At 41.8% G+C, this 20,221-nt stretch overlaps 2 protein-coding genes and 1 long non-coding RNA gene across 6 annotated transcripts; 1 reads left to right on the forward strand and 2 right to left on the reverse strand.

The window, feature by feature from the left end:
• The first annotated feature begins 468 nt into the window (after positions 1-468).
• On the forward strand, positions 469-12,234 carry LOC310947455 (uncharacterized protein). Of its 4 annotated transcripts, none has more exons than XM_083914241.1 (14): positions 469-555; positions 3,533-3,862; positions 3,975-4,283; positions 6,841-7,122; positions 7,214-7,370; positions 7,763-7,935; positions 8,036-8,317; positions 8,456-8,755; positions 8,854-9,138; positions 9,250-9,412; positions 10,080-10,240; positions 10,407-10,482; positions 11,669-11,696; positions 11,880-12,234. In XM_083914241.1, exons 1-14 carry the CDS (start codon positions 489-491, stop codon positions 12,024-12,026), a joined length of 2,760 nt encoding a protein of 919 aa, XP_083770367.1. In that variant the 5' UTR covers positions 469-488; the 3' UTR covers positions 12,027-12,234. The 4 variants fall into 4 exon arrangements, with proteins under 4 accessions (XP_083770367.1, XP_083770368.1, XP_083770369.1 ...); XM_083914242.1 differs by having other exon boundaries at positions 11,883-12,234; XM_083914243.1 differs by having other exon boundaries at positions 10,385-10,482; positions 11,880-11,968.
• LOC310947457 lies at positions 6,898-7,851 on the reverse strand. The gene is made up of 4 exons (XR_014593212.1): positions 7,733-7,851; positions 7,362-7,479; positions 7,145-7,290; positions 6,898-6,971 (listed from the first exon to the last, which is right to left on the reverse strand). It is a non-coding gene; the product is annotated as an uncharacterized lncRNA (long non-coding RNA).
• A 2,274-nt stretch (positions 12,235-14,508) lies between the features above and the next one.
• rrp8 (ribosomal RNA processing 8) lies at positions 14,509-18,683 on the reverse strand. The gene is made up of 8 exons (XM_083914517.1): positions 18,546-18,683; positions 18,321-18,439; positions 17,919-18,156; positions 16,924-17,779; positions 15,675-15,804; positions 15,483-15,589; positions 15,302-15,398; positions 14,509-14,833 (listed from the first exon to the last, which is right to left on the reverse strand). The coding sequence occupies exons 2-8, from the start codon at positions 18,423-18,425 to the stop codon at positions 14,720-14,722; spliced, it is 1,647 nt and encodes a 548-aa protein (XP_083770643.1). The 5' UTR covers positions 18,426-18,439; positions 18,546-18,683; the 3' UTR covers positions 14,509-14,719.
• Positions 18,684-20,221: the final 1,538 nt, after the last annotated feature.

The raw sequence follows: 20,221 nt of genomic DNA on the forward strand, positions 1-20,221 counted from the left end.
TTTCCCAAACTGCAGGGCATGAGCTGCAGCAGCGAGCTGTCTCGTCTCGCAGACAGGCAGTCTCTGAGCGCCCCAGCAGGGACGGGATGGTATGAATGATGCATGGCTTTACTACTTCTCAAGGCGCCCTGCTATATGAGGTGGCTGAGTAACTGAACAGACACATAGTGCATGGATAGTAACTTGAAGAAAACAGACCTGGAAGTTGGGGAAAAAAACGAGAAGCATGCGTCTCTGATACACAGAAGCCTAGTTTGTGTGCGTGGGTGCGTGTGTGTGTGTGTGTGTGTACACCTACAGTCTATGGCGTGTTCGCATCTGGGTGTATGAGTGGCAGCAAACTTGAACACACAAAGGCACAAACGTCAGTGTCAGCTGGAGAGGGTGTGTACCTCTAACCATAAGCCACAGAACACACACACTTTAAATACCCATATGCCTTACATAGAGTCAGTGGGTCCACTTCTATTTCACTCAATGACACCATCATGGGATGCTCAGGGCTGTTGGTTTTGGGTTATGTCCTAAATGTTGCTCACTGCTTGGAAATTCTGGGTAAGTCTGCAGGGTTACAATCCGTCTGTGACTGTCAGCTGTTTATGGGTTTATTTTACTGCCCCTTAAGGTCTTGTTTAACCTGTGGCATTTGCACTAAACAGTGCTGCTATGGATTTTCTAACTCATTGGTCCAATTATAAATACTCACGGGCAATAAAGCCACATGCTGGATGGACACTAAATAATAATTATTTCTGCAATATATTGCTGATGGCATGTTGGTATTGTCCATCCAGCAGGCAGTTCATTATTATTGACCAGTGGTGTCACCTAAAACCACATTAGTTCCCTTATAGCCTTTTAAAGTTAATATATGAGGGTTGTTAAGGTTTTTCTTTGTGTAAGGGGAAAACCCTCTGCAGCCTACAGTTATTAAGAGTTTCTACTCTACATGGTTTTAGATTCAGTATCAAGTCTTTGTTTCTGCAGAGTCACTGGGACTTCCATCTGCAAATGAAAATTTAAACACATGAGAAAGCTCTGGGTTTTTTTTTAAAGTGGAAAGTCCTTTTTGTTTACCACATCCCCAGTCTGTGAAGCAAGAGTTATTGTGAGCCACTGGTGAATGGTTGCTGTTTGGTGAGAAGAAGCCCCTGGGGCTCAGGAAATGTGATGAAGTGCATAAATAACTGATTTTTTCCCCTCTCAGTTATTACTTAGTTTGTATCCTTAAGGTGTGCCTCGTCATTGCTTGGCTGACATTTTTTTTGGCAATAACCTGCAAGGACAAATGAATTATAAACCCACAAGGCATAATTGAACTGATACAGCATATTTATTTCTCTCCCTCTGTGTCCTTTACTCTTAAAAGGCATAGGAGGCTCTCCACATTGTTTCCATTCGTCGTGATGTATAGCAGGACCAACAGCGTCTCAGCTTTTACCGTTTTTAATGCAAACAGTTTAGCCTTAACTGCAGCAGCTGGCTGTATGTTCTGCGGTTTTCCATGAAGCAGTGCAGCAGCATCATTTGACTCATCATGTATCATAACCCTAAAGCTGAATAGAGATTCTTGGCTTCAGCTGGTTGATTGGGCAAACTGTACTCTCTAGTGCACTTTGATAAAGTCAGCAGAGGAAGCACGATGAAATGGACTTTGTATGCGTTGGAGTCTGCAGTCTGTTCTTTCTGAAAGTGTTAAAACCTGCCAGCTGTCCTTTCTTCTAAAAGCCTCCTCTAATCATGGTTGATTTCTCAGCCGTGCGGAGGGAAGCGGTCATGGGTCTCATGGATCAGGGCGTAGCTTTTGGACTATTTTCATTTCATTAACATAATGGAGTCCTCTAATAAATATACAATGAAGGGACAACTTTGCATTTTCAAGTCCTTTTGAGCACACAAAGTCCAATTCCTGATTATTAGAGGGCTCCAGCTTTAACTTAAACTTTCATGTCAGTTTTGGGGATGCAGGCTGCTCTGTGTTTGTTAGACATGCTAGCAGCACAGATGGTGACATTATTTTGTTGTTGGGTCAGTCCACCATTTTTATATATCTCAACAACTATTGGATGGACTGCGTGACATTTTATGCAGATATTCAGGGTCCTTAGAACATGTATCCTGTAGACTTTGGTGATCCCCTGATTTTAGCGCCACCATCAGGTCAAATGGCAACTGGTAAATGTACACAGTAGAGAGAAAAATACATTTAAATAATGGAGGATAACGTTGTATTTTCATTTATTTACATTTAAGTTTTTCTATTTTTGTTTTCAGGTTTTTTCCTTTTCATCAGTTTGTGATTTCAACATCAAATTTAGTTTTTTAGTTTCCTTTTCCTTTTTAATATGGCCTGATTACTCGTTATTATTTTTTGATTATTGTATTTTGTTTTCCATTTCTTTTTTTTTCACTAACTCTCATCTAATGTCAGCTGAAAGCACCTCCAGCCCGACCTGTAGCTTTATGACCAGATGTAAATAAGGTCATGCTTCTCAGCTGTACTCTGTGTTGACTGCTAGTTATGTTGGTAGGCACAACTAAAGTAGTGAACATGGCAAATTATCATATTGACATGTTGGCATTATCATTGTGAGTGTGTAAGCATGACTGTAGTCTCTTGTTTGTATTGATGAGCTATTGGCACATTCTAATTATGACAAAATGACTGAGAACCTCCCAACCACTGACCCGTTCAGTCCGCCTCATCCATCACAGTTTCACTTAACCAGTGAGAGACAATAGGATGTGCAGAAAACCCTTTCATAGGCACAACAAAGGACATCTAACAACCTGCTGTCTGTCATGAACAATCACATTTCCCCACTCAAGACGTTTCTGCTTTGTGTTTGCAATTTTAGAGCTGTTCAGCAGAGGCGGATTAAGGTGGTCATGGGCCCCTAGGCTACTCTTCGAGTGGGGGCCCGTTATTCATCATGTTTTGCCAGAAAAAAAAGTTTATTGACATGCTTGTGCATTAGGAATGTTACACACGCGCACTTGGGATGCAGTGGCATACACACACACTAAGATAGCCTTTTCTGTAAACAGCTGGTAACGTTTAGTTTTCTAAACCAACAGGTAGAACATGTGCAGCTGCACAGAACACCATGTTCTGTTGTCAATTTAGAGATTTTCTTTAGTAGAGATCTTGATGTAGGCTGTTTTCAGCCGTTGTGCTTTTGGTTAAGCTATCATATTTCATATTTGCCACTATGCTCTCCCGTAGCAGTGACATAGAGTATTGTTTGAAAACCAAATTGACCTTGTGAGCCTGGCCATTGGGACAGCTGATTGGCTAGATGTGGTCTCCATCTATCCAATGAGCTGCTTAATTATTAGTATTCTTTTGATATTTCTTTTGGGCCAACAGGGGTCCCAATTTTTTTGTTTTCATCAGAAGGTAATTTAATAAAGTCTGGCCAATTTTTGGCTGTGGTTTATGTGGGGCCACTAGGTCAGCCTCTGCATTGATTCACACATGTTGTTCAGTTGAACTTATGACCTCTCATTGTTATTGAACATTGTGTCTCAGGTCCGGGTGGAGAGCCAATCATTGAGGTCACACAAGACATCACAGCAGTCCTGGGAGAGGATGCCTACCTGAGCTGTATATACCTGGGCAAGAGTGAGATCGTAAGTGCCAGGTGGAAACGCCAGATTAACTCCAGGGTTGAATCGAAGCAACTGTCGGGATCTTTTTTTGGCAAACCGTTTCGCCGTGATGACTTCTTAAATCCAGGCTCCCTCACCAACCTCACGGTTAAGAAGAGGGTATCAAGTGTGGATTTAGAGGGAGAATACATCTGTGAGTTTGAATCAGAGGATGATATTTTTTCTGGCAAAGTATTCCTCACTGTTTTAGGTAAGCCAAGCCAATTATGTGTGTTATTATTTTACTCATTCACTATGAGAAGAAAATAGCCTGATGAGGCTGCCATAATTTAAGATGACTTGTTTACCTCATTCCTTCACAGCCCGACCTAATATACAGATCCTGGTGAATGCAGAGACCATAAATGGCTCTCACTACCAGTCGGTGTCCTGCTCTGCTGTCGGCGGCCGGCCTGTGCCTCAGATAAGCTGGTTTGTCAGCGGCCGTCCTCCCTCAGATTACCCTTTTACTGTGAACTTGACTGAAACTGTTCACTCAAACGGCAGCTGCACACTGAGCAGCATCCTCCGCTTCCCCACCCACCTGCAGGACGAGGAGAGCGTGACCTGCGTGGTCCAACATCCAACCCTCCCAAACCCCAAACTCACCACAGTCAGGGTGGAAACCTACAGTAAGCTCACACTCACAGCTAAACGTGTGTCAGTGTTGTCGTGTTTGTCCATCTGTGTTGCATCACTAGTTAGCTGCTAGCTGTTCCTCACACTCTGCTCCAGATACACAGTGACAGACCATACATCACATTGCACATTCATTCATGTGGGAACACACTCTTTTCACTGAGCATATGGAACAACATAATGCAGCAACACTTAATAATGTGCAATTTGGTGGCTGCATTTCTTCAGATCATTTTTTTCTTTCTTACCAAAAACATCCACTCATAAAGACTCATAAGCCGAGTGGTGAAATACTATTCTCCAATTTTATGACTTTCAACTTCATACCATAAAGTATAAATGATAGATGCATAGGATCAAAGAATCTTGAGTGAGAAGGAACTCCAAATCCAGCACACTTACTTGTTGCTCAATAGACTTTAATGTGGTGCATTTACAACATTACAGTTACTAAAATCCATATTTTTATATTAACCATGGATGAAATGAAAAAATGGCCAGTTGTAGTAATGAGTCCACAGAGAATTATGACCTGACTCTGCAGTATTTCTCAGCTCTACAGAGCATCTTTTCAGCTGATTGTGTTGCTTTTTTGGTATGCACCTTTCTGTTTTAGTTTCGCTCTAACCATCATTGTTTTCAGCCACAGCAGGTGGCTGTTGTCAGCAAAGAAGTTCTGATTAACTCACAGTTCACTACTTGCTCACAAAACAGCAGACAGACACAGTTAGCAACTAACTGTTGAACACAGAGGAAGAGTCAAATATTTCCCTCAGAGATTGGTGGAGATCAAAAATGGAGCTAAAAGTGAATTAATGTTGAACTTACAATGGAGGTGGAAACAAAATTGCAAATAAATGTTGCTCCGTATAGCTGAATCTATGAGCTGAATGCTTAAAAGGTGGGCTTGATGCAGCTGAGAGGAGGCCTCGGGGAAGACCCAGGACTAGGTGGGAGATCTTATCTCCACAGTTGCCTCGGAACGCCCCCAGTTAGAGCTGATTAATGTGGCCTGGGAAGGGGACGTTGGGGTCCCCTGACGAGAGCTGCTGACCCCCGACGCACCCCCAGATAAGCGGTTGAAGATGAATGAAAATGAGTGAAATTAAAAGGTGATACAGTATCTCAATTGTATACGGTTGTGTGTTGGTTAGCAATGTTGCCTCACAGCAACAGGGTTGCTGGTTCGAATCTGGGCTGGGGCCCTTCTGTGTGGAGTTTACCTGTTCCCCCTAGTCTGCTTGAGTTCTCTCCGGGTTCTCCGGCTTCCTCCCCCAAGTCCAAAGACATGCATGTGTTAGGTTAATTGATTTTAATGTAAGTGTGAATGGTTGTCTGTTTTTGTTTGTCTCTATGTGCCTTGCGATAGACTGGCGTCCTGTCCAGGGTGTACCCCGTCTCACTCCCTTGGCAGTCGGGATCCGCTCCAGCCCCCCACGACCCTGTTAGGGACAAGCGGTTGAAGATGATGGATGGATGGGTTCAAGATGTGCAACTATTTACATAAATTCAATTTTTTAAAGTAGCATAATTCCTATTTAACATATTGCACACAAACACGACTAATGCACATCTAATTCAATGCAAATAAAACAAAATCCCTCACAAGTTTGGTTTTGTTGTCACCTCAACTGACCCAGCAATTTTCAGTTACACCCCACATGTAACAGGGTTCTGGTTCCCATGTTGCATGCACTGCCTCTAGCACACATTAGACAAAATACTTGCGCAAATCAAGTAAATGCTCCTGTGTGGTGCAGCATAATGCTGCTCATTAGGACCATTAAAGTTCTGTCATCAACCTTTAAATGCTCTCATCAATGCTCTTCCTCTCTTACTGTCAGTTTTGAATTAAAATGCCCTGCAGTGGTCACAGGCTGCATATTGGCTGCCTTTCGTCTGAAGCAGTTTATACGAGTTAAGTTGTTCTGTTTTTTAGGCACTTAGGCAGTGCAGAGCATCCAGATGCCTGCATGGATACAGTGAACGTGCAATAATCATCCCATTAGCACGAGGCAGGCCAGCCAGCTAATTTCTCTGTGATACATTCACACTCCACTGAAGTACTGCAGCTTAGGTCATTTTCTAACTGCAGTGACTTTAAATCCACACAGAACTGTGGGTGTTAAGGGATACAATGTTTTTTTTTTCCCTTTCTCAACACCGAAGCTCAGTTCTCTTAGTCATCAGGATTGTTGGTTATTGTACGACACCACGACTTTTATGTATTTGATAATAGACTCTGATCTGCTGATTCCCTGCATTAAAGCCTGCAGTTCTCTAAGCTTTGGTTGGACAGCAGCTGGGCCAGACATCTGCTCTCAGCTGCAGCCTGGCCAACAGATGGGACAGGTGATAAGCCTAAGTCAGCACTCTCCAAAACCCAAGCAGAAGCCCCTTACGGCTTGTGTTAAGCTAACATTCAGCTCATCCGGCCCGGCTTCCGATTCAACAAAAACACCCTGAGCCTCAACTTGATATCTGACTTTTTAATTTGCTGGAATAAAACATTAGACCTTGTGAAAGAATAACCCTTCTTTCCTTCTTTAGCAAGGCCAAATGTAACCATTAAAGCAGAGATGGAACAACGAGAAGGAAGTGAGTTCTGGGTGGTCTCGTGCATTTCATCTGGAGGGAGTCCTGACACTGACATCTCCTTGGCTTTGAACACCGACGAAGGGCTGCGGAAAGAAGACAACAGAGACTCAGACGTGCAAATAAGCTCTGTCTTTCTCCCTGCAACAGTGTATGATGGGCGCAATGTCACCTGTGTTTTTGACCACCCTAAATTTACACACAAAGTGTCACGAGTCATAACACTGCAGCCTTTTTGTGAGTATTATCAGTGTTTCACCTTTAAAAAAGTCTGCTAATCCTCATGCTCGAAGTTACAGAAAAATGTGATGTGCTCTCTATTCTGCAGATTTGTCTGGAGTTCAGTTGTCGCACTCAGAGATGGGAAGCAGCAGTGATGACCTCCAAGGCACTGAGTCTTTAGAGCTGCAAGAAGGACAGAGCGACACAGTCATCGGCCTGACCGTCACAGGGAATGTGCCACATTACAACGTTACCTGCAAAAAGTAAGAAGTATTTGGTAATGTCCAATCTTGCAACTTCTGTCTTCTAATTGTAATAGTTTCTTCTTTTTCTTCTCTTGGTTTTGTTACACGCGTCTTGTTTTCATTTTGTCTTGGGGAAAAATAAAGAATAAGGGGAAACATATTGAGAGAAACAGGCAACATCAGCACTACTTTTTTCCTCGTGTGCATGTAGACTGAAACAACCTATGTACCCTGTGAAGGATGTGGTAACACGTTTGGTGGCACCAGACCACAAGTCATATACAGCAGGAACCAGATTTTTACATGTTTCCTGATCGAAATAAGAGTCATATTTTAATATTGGAAAAAAACATTAGACCTGCATGCAAGCATGAATCTACCTTTGTATTCTTGCTTATGTTTCCCTCTAGAGATGATGGGCCCTTGCCTGAGGGTGTGGAGCTTGTTGGCAGCAGCAGCCTCACAGTTCAAGGTCCTGTGAAGCATCAGCTTGCCGGAGTGTATGAATGTTTCTTCTCCTATCGCCATCTTAAAGCAATGCTAAAGTTTAATGTCACAGTTAAAGCTCAAGTTATACAGCCTGGTAGGTGAAAACATATTTTCTTAAGACTTTCATGAATGCAATTTTGAATTCCCTGCGTTGTCTGACTGTAATATTGATGTGGAACCTTCTCTCCCCTCAGTGCCTCCCACAGTACGAGTTGATTTGCAGACTGAAGATGGACACAGGGTGATTGAGTGCTCAGCAGCTGATGCTGTTCCTGCAGCCAACATGTCCTGGCTTCTACCAGAGGGTGTGTCTGGAGTCTCTTGGTTCAATTTCACTTCTCATAATGGAAGCCACTCTGTCAGGGGAGTTTTACTCCTCCCTGCCTGCTCGCCTTGGGAGCTCACTGCAGAGTGTGTGATAAATCACCCTGCATTTGAGGAGACAGAGAACAGAAGCATAACCCTCCCTCTTTGTGGTATGTTCAACAAATCAAGCAAGGGATAATTTTGTCTGAGTAGCGGACATATTTGGTGTTATAAGCGCCATAGATTTTTATGTTTTTCACTAAAGAAACACCTCACTTCCTTAAGTCTAACTTCTCTTTCACACACAGCTCGCCCAAACATCACCATCAACTCCAGCACCGAGTGGAAAGACGGTGACAAGTACACAAAAGTGGACTGCTCTGTGGTTAGCGTTGCAACTGCAGCAACCATAACCTGGAGTGTTGGAAACAGTGACAACAGCATCAGTTATCTGTCTGAGACTGAGGTCCAGGCTGACGGTTTGGTATCAGCTCGGAGCTCTGCACACTTATTGTCTTCTTTGTATTCTGGTCAGAATTTGACCTGCACGGTGGACCATCCGAGCCTGGAGGCACCAGAAAAAAGAACAATACACATCGTTGTGCAGAGTACGTTATTTCTTTCTTTGAGATATTTCTCTCTGTGACTCACACAAACTCACACAGCTGCTCACTCCCTTACTGTAACCCCCTGTTTTATTTTTCAGAAGCCGCTCTGCTGAGTGTGTCAGTGGTGAGACAGCAGGCCTCTCCCTTCTGGCTGGCAGTATGTGACTGCAGAGTGGAGGGTGTCGGGACAAACCTCGCCTGGATCCTTCCCGAAAATGCCAAAGGCCAAACATTCCTGCACTCAGAGTATGAAGGGCGCATCATTAAAGCCAGGCTGACGTATCAGTTTCCTCTGGCCCTTCATGAGGGGCAGGACCTGACTTGTGTGTATCATTTTGAACATGGAGCCACAGAGAAAAAGACCATTCACATCCCTAGATATTGTGAGTTTAACAGAAACAATACAAACTTCAGTGATTTTAAATGTAGTAATTCACATTAATGCATCCGAGGTCCAAAGATACAAGGTTAATCTTCAGCTGACTTTTCTGCAGATATCTCCTCTTTGAAAGTCTTAAACCATACGACACCCCTGCAAAGCCGCTACGGGGGTGAACCCATCACACACAGACTGGCTCTCCAGGAAAATCATCTCAACCAGAAAGTACTGTTCCAAGTCGTAGGCAACGTGCCAGACTACAACCTCAGCTGTGTAAGGTGGTGTATCCTATATTATCTACCCCCTAATTATCAAAAGGAAGCACCTGTATGCACAGTATGCTGCACAAAATGCAATGTTTCTCGAAAACACTCAGCGTCTTAAGAACTACCATCCTCCACAGCAGCAATTTGAAAGTAAAGTATGAGTTTGACGATATTCTCAATTTTTCATATTGTCAATAAATCTCATGAAAAGACCAAAGCCAACAAGGAAAAACGTGGCCACTGATTCCAGACTTTACCGTATTGCCTTTTTCACGCCTAAAATGTTGTTAGAAACAGTTTTTAGTGTACTGTGTAACTACATATAAGTAATTTTGGTGTGCACCACTGAGAACGCCCCTTGGAAATCGGAAAATAAACAGAGGATATCAGGCTACACAAGAACATCAAATGTGTATTATTCCAAGCTTTAAATAGTCCCCAATAAATGCACATTTAGCTACTCCTTTAAGTACTTGAGTACCATTTATGAAAAACTACGTGCCCAACTGTAAGTAAGAACAGATGTGTGGCAGACAGAATAGGAAATTCATAAACTACTGAGAGATTGACAAAGGCAGCGTTGTTTTTTTGTCTTTTCAAGTTATTCGTTAACAATAAGAAACATAATAAAATAATCCTTTAAATCCTGTCATTCACTTAAAAGTCACCTGTGTTTCAGGAGTGAGGGCTCATTTGTTCAAATGGACGGGGTTGCAATGATCTTCCAGTCAGAGCTCACAGAGCATGATGAAGGCCTGTACAGATGTCGGGCATCCTTCTATCACCACACAGCCACAGTCAACATTCGAGTGGAGGTCACAAGCGAGGACAAGCAGCTTGGTGAGTCCTCACCATGTTGTAGTTTCCACCTACAATCACACTGACATTGTCACTCAAGACATTCTGAACATATCAAAATGTTTTTCAGTTCCAATATGATTTGTTTTGCTGATACTTTCATTTAATATTTGTTGCTTTGACAAGTTTGTCTATGGCTGTTTTTCAGCATTGGCGGCCATAATCTGCATGTCTTCAGCCTGCGCCATCGCCCTCATCCTCGTCGTCACCCTCTGGCTGTGCTGGTGAGTTAAGTGCCTCCACAGGTGACAGGTTGCAGCTCGGCAGGTGATGTGTTGATGAGCAAATGAGGGCAACACTGCTGGTGGCATACAATACCAGACAAACAGGATGCACGGATCGTTAACCCAACTTAACCAAAACCCCAGTGCTGTTATTCACAAACAGGAAGCAATGTGGCTGAAGCAGACAGGTGCCTCTGCCACCGCAGACCTGCAAGACAGGTAGAAAATGTTTGCCGTCTGTGAGATAAACAGATTCCAGTTTCCAGCTCTGGCTTTTAGCAGTGATACTTCTGGCACTTACTGCAGTAGACTGCTGTTTGTTGGCCCATTATCATCAATACCCCACTGCAAAAGCAAAGGTCCACATCTTCGGAAGTTATTAGTATAATAGATTCTGGCTGCCATTCATCAGTGAGAAAAAAACAAAACAAATCCATCTCTTAATCTTATTGCTGTTGGGAAAAGAAAAATCAGTGAGTCACTCGTCTTTTACAACTCTGTCAAGATATCTGTCACCATCCTAGGACTGTTTATGGTTTCTGCCTGCAGAAGTTTCCACATTTTCACATTCACATTCACAGACTCACAAATCTAACTCCTCTCAAGAATGTTAGTCAGGATCAGGTCAGGTACCGTCTGGCAGTGAATCAAGCTGCACTGTGCAGTACAACAGTGGCCCAGAAGCTATTTCAATAGGCCTGGCCCTCTGGTCAGAACATTTGGTCAAGGTGCCATTGCTTAACAGAGCCTCAGACCCATTATCCTGGGCTCCAGTGGGAGGGTCCTGTTGGGCTAATTTGGGAAGGTCAGTCACACAACATACAAGCGTCCCTAAGAAAACACGACTCCCCAGGAGACAAGCTATTTTGGGAGCAACATCAACACCTCTCACCCCCCCCTACGAACACAGGGGACACTTTTTGACTCCAGCAGGTCTTCATTGGGTTGATGTTACTGAGGTCATAATGTAAAAGTGAGCTGCTGCTTCTGACATCAAAGATCAACGACGAGGACTCAAATCACCGCTCATTGTCTCCCGTTATAGTCCTTGCCCATTTGAACTCAGTGTCAGATTAATCCGCAGTGCCATCTAGTGGTTCAGTCCTACAAGTTCCTATAAAAAACCAATACAGAAATTCGAAACAGAATTATTCAGTTCACGCAATCTCTTTTTTTTTTTTTACAGCAAAGGAAATAGCAGGACACAATATAAGGTATGGTTACATTCAGTTAACATGGATGTATGTTTGTTTTCCTGTAGAAATATGTTCCTAAATCCTGTTTTAATTTTAAATGCATCTTTTTTTGTTTTTGCTCAGTTATTATGCAAATCTGAAATCATAATTAACATAATTTACTCTCAACCTGTAATCTTCCTTTTTCTCTCTCTAATTCAGAAGGAGTCTCTCTCGGCCTTGACGTCTCTGATGCAGGAGCCCGGCTCTCCTGAGGTGAAGAAGCCAGCAGTGACAGAAAGTGACAGTAAGCAATATGCTCAGCTGATCAGTTATTCCATAGTCATTGATGTCAAGAGTACCGTGTGAAGAAGACATTTGGATTACACATTCTGCTTTGCAATGTGCACAAACAAGATATGAAGGCTTACTGGAACTGCAGCTTATGAATCTCACTGTACTTTGATATAAATTCAGCATTAGAAGTGAAATGATCCTGTTGACGTACTGAAATGTGAACGATTTTTAAGGTTTTTGATTGGCATTATTGGCTGTTAGCATTACTGCACTTTTTCATCTTACTTGAATTTGATGTTTTCTACATTGTATTATCCAGTATTTGTCAATAAAAATCATCCAAATACAACCTATGTTTGTTGAATTTGTTATTGAACTGCAACAAACACATCTCCAGGTATAATGTAATAAAGATGACTGTGGCTTTATGTTCATGCCATCTGCCCTTGTGGTATCTTTGGTCGACTGAATCAGTGAGGACCATCTGCTGTGAGATCCAACGTCACTCTATAAATACATTCCCATATGGTACATGATCCAGATGCAGACACAGTCATCTTCAACCCACTTCAGATTACAGTGTTGTCACACCCTCTTGTGGCAAATGACACACACAACCAAGTGAATCAGGTTTCAGCCACAACCACTCAACACACCAGTGTACAGTGCATCCGGAAAGTATTCACAGCGTTTCACTTTTTCCACATTTTATTACATTACAGCCTTATTCCAAATTGTATTAAATTAATCTCTGTCCTCAAAATTCTACACATAATGCCCCATTATGACCACGTGAAAAAAGTTTTCTTGAGAGTTTTGAAAATGTATTAAAATTAAAAAACAAAGAAATCATATTTACATAAGTATTCACAGCCTTTACCATGAAGCTCAAAATTGAGCTCAGGGGCATCCTGTTTCCACTGATCATCCTTGAGATGTTTCTAGAACTTAAATGGATTCCACCTGTGGTAAATCCAGTTGATTGGACATGATTTGGAAAGGCACACATCTGTCTATATAAGGTCCCACAGTTGACTGCATGTCAGAGCGCAAACACCGAGCATGAAGTCAAAGAATTGTCTGTAGACCTCAGAGACAAAATTGTCTCGAGGTACAAATCTGGGGAAGGATACAGAAAAATATCTGTTGCTTTGAATGTCCCAATAAGCACAGTGGTCTCCATCATTCGTAAATGGAAGAAGTTTCGAACCACCAGGACTCTTCCTAGAGCTGGCCGGCCGTCTAAATTGAGCAATCGGGGGAGAAGGGCGTTGGTCAGGGAAGTGACCAAGAACCCGATGGTCACTCTGTCAGAGCTCCAGCGTTCCTCCGTGGAGAGGAGAACCTTGCAGTACAACCATCTCTGCAGCAATCCACCAATCAGGCCTGTATGGCAGAGTGGCCAGGCGAAAGCCACTCCTTAGTAAAAAGGCACAAGGCCGCCCGTCTGGAATTTGCCAAAAGGCACCTGAAGGACTCTCAGACCATGAGAAACAAAATTATCTGGTCTGATGAGACAAAGATTGAACTCTTTGGTGTGAATGCCAGGCGTCATGTTTGGAGGAAACCAGGCACTGCTCAGCATGAGGCCAATACCCTCCCTACAGTCAAGCATGTCGGTGGCAGCATCATGCTATGGGGATGTTTTTCAGCAGCAGGAACTGGCAGACTAGTAAGGATAGAGGGAAAGTTGAATGCAGCAATGTACAGAGACATCCTGGATGAAAACCTGCTCCGGAGTGCTCTTGACCTCAGACTAGGGCGACGGTTCCTTTTTCAGCAGGACAACGACCCCAAGCACACAGCCAAGATCTCAAAGGATTGGCTTCAGGACCACTCTGTGAATGTCCTGGAGTGGCCCAGCCACAGCCCAGACTTGAATCCGATGGAGCATCTCTGGAGAGATCTGAAAATGGCTGTGCACAGACGTCTCCCATCCAACCTGATAGAGCTTGAGCTGTACTGCAAAGAAGAATGGGCAAAACTGCCTAAAGAGAGGTGTGCCAAGCTTGTGGCATCATATTCAAAAAGACTTGAGGCTTTAGAGGCTGCCAAAGGTGATTCTACAAAGTATTAAGCAAAGGCTGTGAATACTTATGTAAATATGATTTCTTTATTTTTTAATTTTAACAAATTTTCAAAACTCAACTTCTTTCACGTGGTCATAATGGGGCATTATGTGTAGAATTTTGAGGACAGAGATTAATTTAATACAATTTGGAATAAGGCTGTAACGTAATAAAATGTGGAAAAAGCGAAACGCTGTGAATACTTTCCGGATGCCCTGTATGGTCACTATGAAAACAAAAATAAGTTTCCTTTAAAGTTTTCACTCAGTTTCTTTAAGTAATTAAATATATAACATCATATAACATTAACTTTCACTGTAAAGAAGGTTCCACATAATTAAAAAAAAATTACAATCAGGGACCCTATATATCACACAGTCAGAGACAGATTCATTTAACATTAGTTATATTTTACCGTTCACTTGTTCCAGAAACGTAAGTAACATTTAAACAACTTGTTTTCCTGACCTGTATATAACGTGCCATTCAATCATATGATCACAGAGCCCTGGACTTCATGAAAACTCATACCAATTATGCAGTTAACTCAGCTCTGTTCAAAACTGAGGCTTCAAAATGTACCAATCAAAAACAATACATTTAGATACAAGTGTACAAGCTTTAATAGTAGAGAACATACTGCTTCAAAATGTCGTAAACACAGACATTGTCTGAATCATGCCCTCTCTCATAAATTCATCTTTTCTTATAGACACAGGGCCTCAATTGCAGTCCAAATTTCTTTATATTTTCTGGAGCATCTCCCGTCTTCATTAATTCAAAGGAGTGGAAATGTGTGTTCTCTGTGTCCTAAAGAAAAAGAAAACACCTATTAATCTATACGTACAGTCAGTCTCAGGGTAGATGTGCACACAGGCTAACAGGATGTGGCTGAACTCTTATTCAGACGGAGCTGGTTAAATGATGTAAATCTACCTCTGAATACATTTAACCATTTGTGTCTGTCTGTTGCCAACATTAAACCACTTCTCCGAGTATAGCCTCACGCTATGAATTATGTAAGATTCAGACTTTTGAAAAAAGGAAAAATAAATTACAATACCTGTAGTGACAATACATATTAATTGTATATTTACTTTAGATTGTACAGCCGGAAGCTTTGTCAGGGTTCTCATTAGAGTATGAGCTCACCATTTTGTTGGTGATGCACAAGCTAATTTAGTTAATATTAAAGAAACTACTTGACAAAGTAGGTAGTGTATCAGAATTAGTAGTAGTGTATCTCTGTCCCTGATGTCCTCATGTTTGCTGGCTCACCTTGGACGACATCTTGAATCCCAGACTTGCCAGTGCAGTGACGAAGTTCCGCACGTTCTCAAACCTGCTCGCCACTTCTGCTATTTTGAGGACACCGCTGCAATAGTTGTGCAAAAAAGTTTTACAGACATATAACCTATAAAGTTGCCATGCCTCTACTTAATCAACATGACATATTTACCCCTTCTTTAAGACACGATTTGCCTCTGCTAGAAAATCTGCCAGGTTGGTGCCCATGAGAGAAAGGCAGAAGACGGCGATGTCCACAGAGCTGTCACGAAGCGGGACCTGCACACACACAGATAAACGTGCTTCATTTCATAACTGCGCAGACGTTTGAAATAGATTTCAGACGCAGAATACGGACACTCACGTTGGCCATGTCGCAGACTGTGACGAGCTTGCACGTAGCTGCTAAATCAAAGCTGTGCACTTTGTTCTTCACGCTGCGTGCGATTTTACAGTCACCACAACCGAAGTCTGCAACCACCAGAGAGGGAGGTCTGAAATACATGACACAATTAATGTGTTTACAATTATAGGATATTAAACAGAAAGGAGCAGCTCAGCTTTAATCAACACAGAACCAATGCGGATTTAAGGTTTTTAGGACCACAAACAGCTAAAACTGTTAATCTCTTATCCTCAACTGCTGACATTAACAAGGCCGTCTTCTCACAGCAACCAAAGATGATACAGAGCAATGATGTTTGATGTATAAAGCATATAAATAATGTAGATAATGGGAGTTCTGGACCCCCAAGATGAAATGTCAAGGATAGATGATTAGTTTCACTCTATTGGAGGTGTAAAGGGATGGTCCCGTTAATGTCGTAAGTAAAAAGGCTGACACGCAAGAAGTGTGTCTGTCACAAAGCATTTTATGATACTGTATTGATCAATGCAAGAAACTCAATTCAGTTAACCTGGTGAACCAAATAAATCATGAGTTTGTGTTCAACGTGTGCTGAGTGGTCCAGATGTTGAGCTGAAGTCCCACAGTATCTCCTGTCTTTGTAGAGAACTGCTTCTCTTTTTCTGAAATACTGTAGTTGCAGCTCAGATAAGGCTCAAATTCAGGACATTCATTGAAAATTGAAAATGAATTCCCACTCAGGATTTATTTATGCTGTGATGACAATGTATTGGCCGCATTGAACATAACTGGGAATTTGGTGACTTATCATATTACCTGTACTTCGATGTCCTCAACGGAGGAGAGCAAACTGACTGATTATATGAAAAAGAGCTGAACTATAATGTAAATTCACCATATGGGATGACCTTTTGCAAGATGTGTAACAAAATGATCCAAGCTCATGGGTCCACTTACTATCTTCTTGTAGCTTCAAACTGCATCCTGTGGTCTCCTTCAGCGTCTGGAGCTGGCTCAAGTGCTCTGCCGTGACAGAAGTCTGCGACTCCGATTTCAGTTTGTTGGGTCGTATGTGACCCTAGTTCTACCTCTAAAGTCACGTGAGGACACCTGAGCCAGCTCCAGTTGCTGAAGAAGACCTTGAGATGCAGCTGAAATCTCCAAAAAAAAGGGTAAAAGGACCTTTGAACACAATAAATCATAAATGAATTACAAGTAAAACATAACATTGGCTAAAATGCCCTACTTTTGTTGAATATATGAGATGATGGCGTCCACTGGATTGACGGGCCATCTCTGAACCTGCGCCGTGTATCCTCTGTGGTAGACCCCGAAGGCCTGTGGGTCCTGTTTGAACATCCGCTTTGCCTCGCTGCTGGACGTGCTGTACAAAACCTCATTAATGTAGCGGAAACGAGCCGACTCCAGGCGCTGCTCCATGCGGGACCTCAGGGAGGCAGAGCGGTCCTGTTTCACCTCCGTTTCTTGTACCGCCGGCTCGTCTTTTGTCTCTGCAGGACTCTCTGCAGGACTCTCCTGTCGGACCGTCGCCTGGCTGTTGAGAATTTTCCGTAGCATCTCTCTTTTCAGAATCTGCTCTTTGCTAAGCTCAGGTTTCAGTCTTTTCATGGGTGACTGGTGCTGATCACCTGTGATCTCAGGTTCACTTGTTTTCTGTTTTGATCCATCGGCGGAAGATTCAGTTGGACCTTTTTCAACTTTGCCACCAATTTGCTGCTTTTCTTCTCGGAGCGTTGTACCCGATATGTCAGTGTCCTCTTCAGTCTTTTTCCTGTTATGTGGTTTACGTTGCTTTTCCTTTTTCGTGGCTGGTGTCTGACTGTTGCTGTTGTTGCTATTTGAATCTGTTTTGACTTCTTGCTTTGGCCTGTGTTGCTCGGCAGATTCTGCTTTATTGACTTCCTCCTCAGATTCTTTCTGGCTGTATTTATTTTTACATTTCCTCTTGTTCTTCATTTTGTTTTTCCACTGTTGTCTGCTGAGTGTGTTCTCGTTTTCTGTTTTGTTTACGTTCACCGTTGCGGATTTGGTCGTTTCCTTATCCTTTGTCTCGCGCACAGGTGTGGTTACCTTCTGGGCTCCTTAAAAAGAAATAGAACATTTTCACGTGACATCAACTGAGTAAACATCAATATTGTGCTGAACTCAGTGACTACATGTCACTACTTTAAAATGTAAATAAAATGATGGAATGTAACCTTAAACTAGTTAATTACTCACCAAATTTACCGTCTTTCTTGAGCTTTTTTTTCACAGCTTTCTCCTCACTAACATCGTCTTGCTGCTCTCCTGTTGTCTCTGCTTGCTTTCGCTTTTTCCTTCTTTTATTCTTCCTCTTACTGTGTGCAGGGACCACTTCTGCCTCACTGTCACTGTCCTGCTGATGGTCCTCGTTCTTCCACTCTGGTACCGACCCCAGTGTCTGCAGGGTCCGCAGCAGGCTCTTCTTCCCAACCACCTTGGAATGATACAATCCAATCATATCATTAGTCTCTTAACTGATACTTGGAAGACACTGTCCAATATCATTATAGACTGTATGGAAATACTGGCCAGCCCTGATACCGATACAATTTGCTTGCAGCAGGTAACTACTGTACTGTAGGCTGAATTGTGATTTACCTTGACATTTGGGCTGCTTTTCGCCTTCGTGGTGTTGCTGAAGACAGTTTTGCTCAGGACTTGAGCGTCTTGTTCGTCACTCCAGTCTTCATCCTCATTAAACATGTTTTCCCGGTGAACTGTAAGAAACACACAAATGTAAAAGACTGCTATGGAGTACACTATATTCTCCCACTGTCATTTCTTCTCTATCAACGCCCTAACTCTGCTAATTCAGTTACTCACCAGTTTGAGGCTCTCGTCTGTTATGTAATTTGTCAAACGGCTTGTTTTGTTGCTGACGGTGTTTGCATAAACTTTATATAAAAGGGTTTCTTTAATAGAAATGTAACTATATCTAATAGTTTCAGAAATGTCTTGTCAATAGCAAAAGCCACGTTGGTTTGTCGCGTGTGCGTAAAGGAAGCAAAACAGAACTACAGGCGCGTGTGGATGACGTAAGCACACCAGAGATTTATGGGACATGAAGTTCTGCTGTTATTCAGGATTTGTAGAGCACACAATTGCACTTTGTATCAATGATGATAATAACCACATCAGGTTGTACTGTTTTGTACTTATCTTGTTTAGTCTTTATACTTGTCTTGTCTTAGTATGTACTTTACAAAAACACACTTCTTTCTTTTGATAAACACTTGTTTTCTAGTTTGTTTTTCTGTTTTTTTTTAGAATCAGAAACATAATTATAAAACTGAAACTATGTAAAAATAAATCTGTTTAAAAATGAAAAGAGCTGCACAGTGAGGATTGGATGTCCAAAATACTGACTGAAGAAGGTACAATTATAGTTAATAGTTTTTTTATTTGATCTCACGTTTTGTCCGTTTTAAAACTTTGGTATTTAAGAAATTATATTTATTTCAGAAGAGTTTTTTTTTGTTGGACTGATAAATAAACGTAAACTTCAAACTAGAAACTTAGAGAAAATAATGTTTCCCAGCCTGTAGAGAGACAGTTTTATGTGTGTGTACATATTCACTCCAAAAGCATCACATCAAAGGACGTAATACCATAATACAACATAAATTGCTGTCTTTTTTCTCTTTAGGACATGCACATAACCAATGGGTGGAGGATTTTTTCTCATGTACAATACAATTATTAGTAGAATAAAATAATATTTTCATTTCATGCTACATATACCTCTGCTCCTTCACAATTCAGAAGGGAATATTGTGCCTTTTACTCCACTACATTTATTTGCAGGGCTACCTCTAGTTTATAGTTACTTTCAGATTCAGATTAATAAAACAAAATATGATCAACAAATAGCTTACATTATGATGCATTATTATGGATAAAGATAAGACTTTATTGATCACTGGGAGGAGATTCACAAGCTCCTCGGCACTAGGCAGGAAATACGCCCCGTCATTACTGCAGCAGTAAACTAATGCACATATTAATGGATCAATAATGTAAAAAAGTCTATTTGAAATGGGTCAAGTAAAAAATTTTCAGAACTTTTACTTGTAAAAGAGTATACAGTAGTATCTACACTGTGGCATTGCTACTTTTACATAAGTACAATATCTTCTTCCACCACTGCACATAACTGTAAATTGGATTTGATATATATATACATTCAAATTGTCAAAATGTTGGCACAAGAAACAACATGAGTCACAAACGAAAAGAATACTGGTTATTAGTACAATAATACAAAACAACACAATCATGGACACACACACACACACGCACACACAAACACACACACACACACACACACACACACACACACACACACACACACACACACACACACACACACACACACACACACACACACACACACACACACACACAAAAATGTTCACAATTTCTTTAGATATTTCATTTTCTGAATATAAAATTTAGCCAAGATATATGAGCAAATCAAGACTCTTCGTTCTTGGATAAAT

Source organism: Echiichthys vipera (assembly GCF_963691815.1).
Source record: "Echiichthys vipera genome assembly, chromosome: 5".
Lineage (NCBI taxonomy): Eukaryota > Metazoa > Chordata > Actinopteri > Perciformes > Trachinidae > Echiichthys > Echiichthys vipera.

Coding starts and splice junctions, on each gene's coding strand:
- LOC310947455 (XM_083914241.1), top strand. CDS start 489: ATGGGATGCTCAGGGCTGTTGGTTTTGGGTTATGTCCTAAATGTTGCT. Junction 556..3,532: donor TCACTGCTTGGAAATTCTGG/GTAAGTCTGCAG, acceptor ATTGTGTCTCAG/GTCCGGGTGGAGAGCCAATC. Junction 10,241..10,406: donor AAGCGAGGACAAGCAGCTTG/GTGAGTCCTCAC, acceptor GCTGTTTTTCAG/CATTGGCGGCCATAATCTGC.
- rrp8 (XM_083914517.1), bottom strand. CDS start 18,425: ATGTTTAATGAGGATGAAGACTGGAGTGACGAACAAGACGCTCAAGTC. Junction 15,590..15,674: donor CAGTCTGCGACATGGCCAAC/GTGAGTGTCCGT, acceptor GTGTGTGTGCAG/GTCCCGCTTCGTGACAGCTC. Junction 14,834..15,301: donor GATTCAAGATGTCGTCCAAG/GTGAGCCAGCAA, acceptor CTTTTTCTTTAG/GACACAGAGAACACACATTT.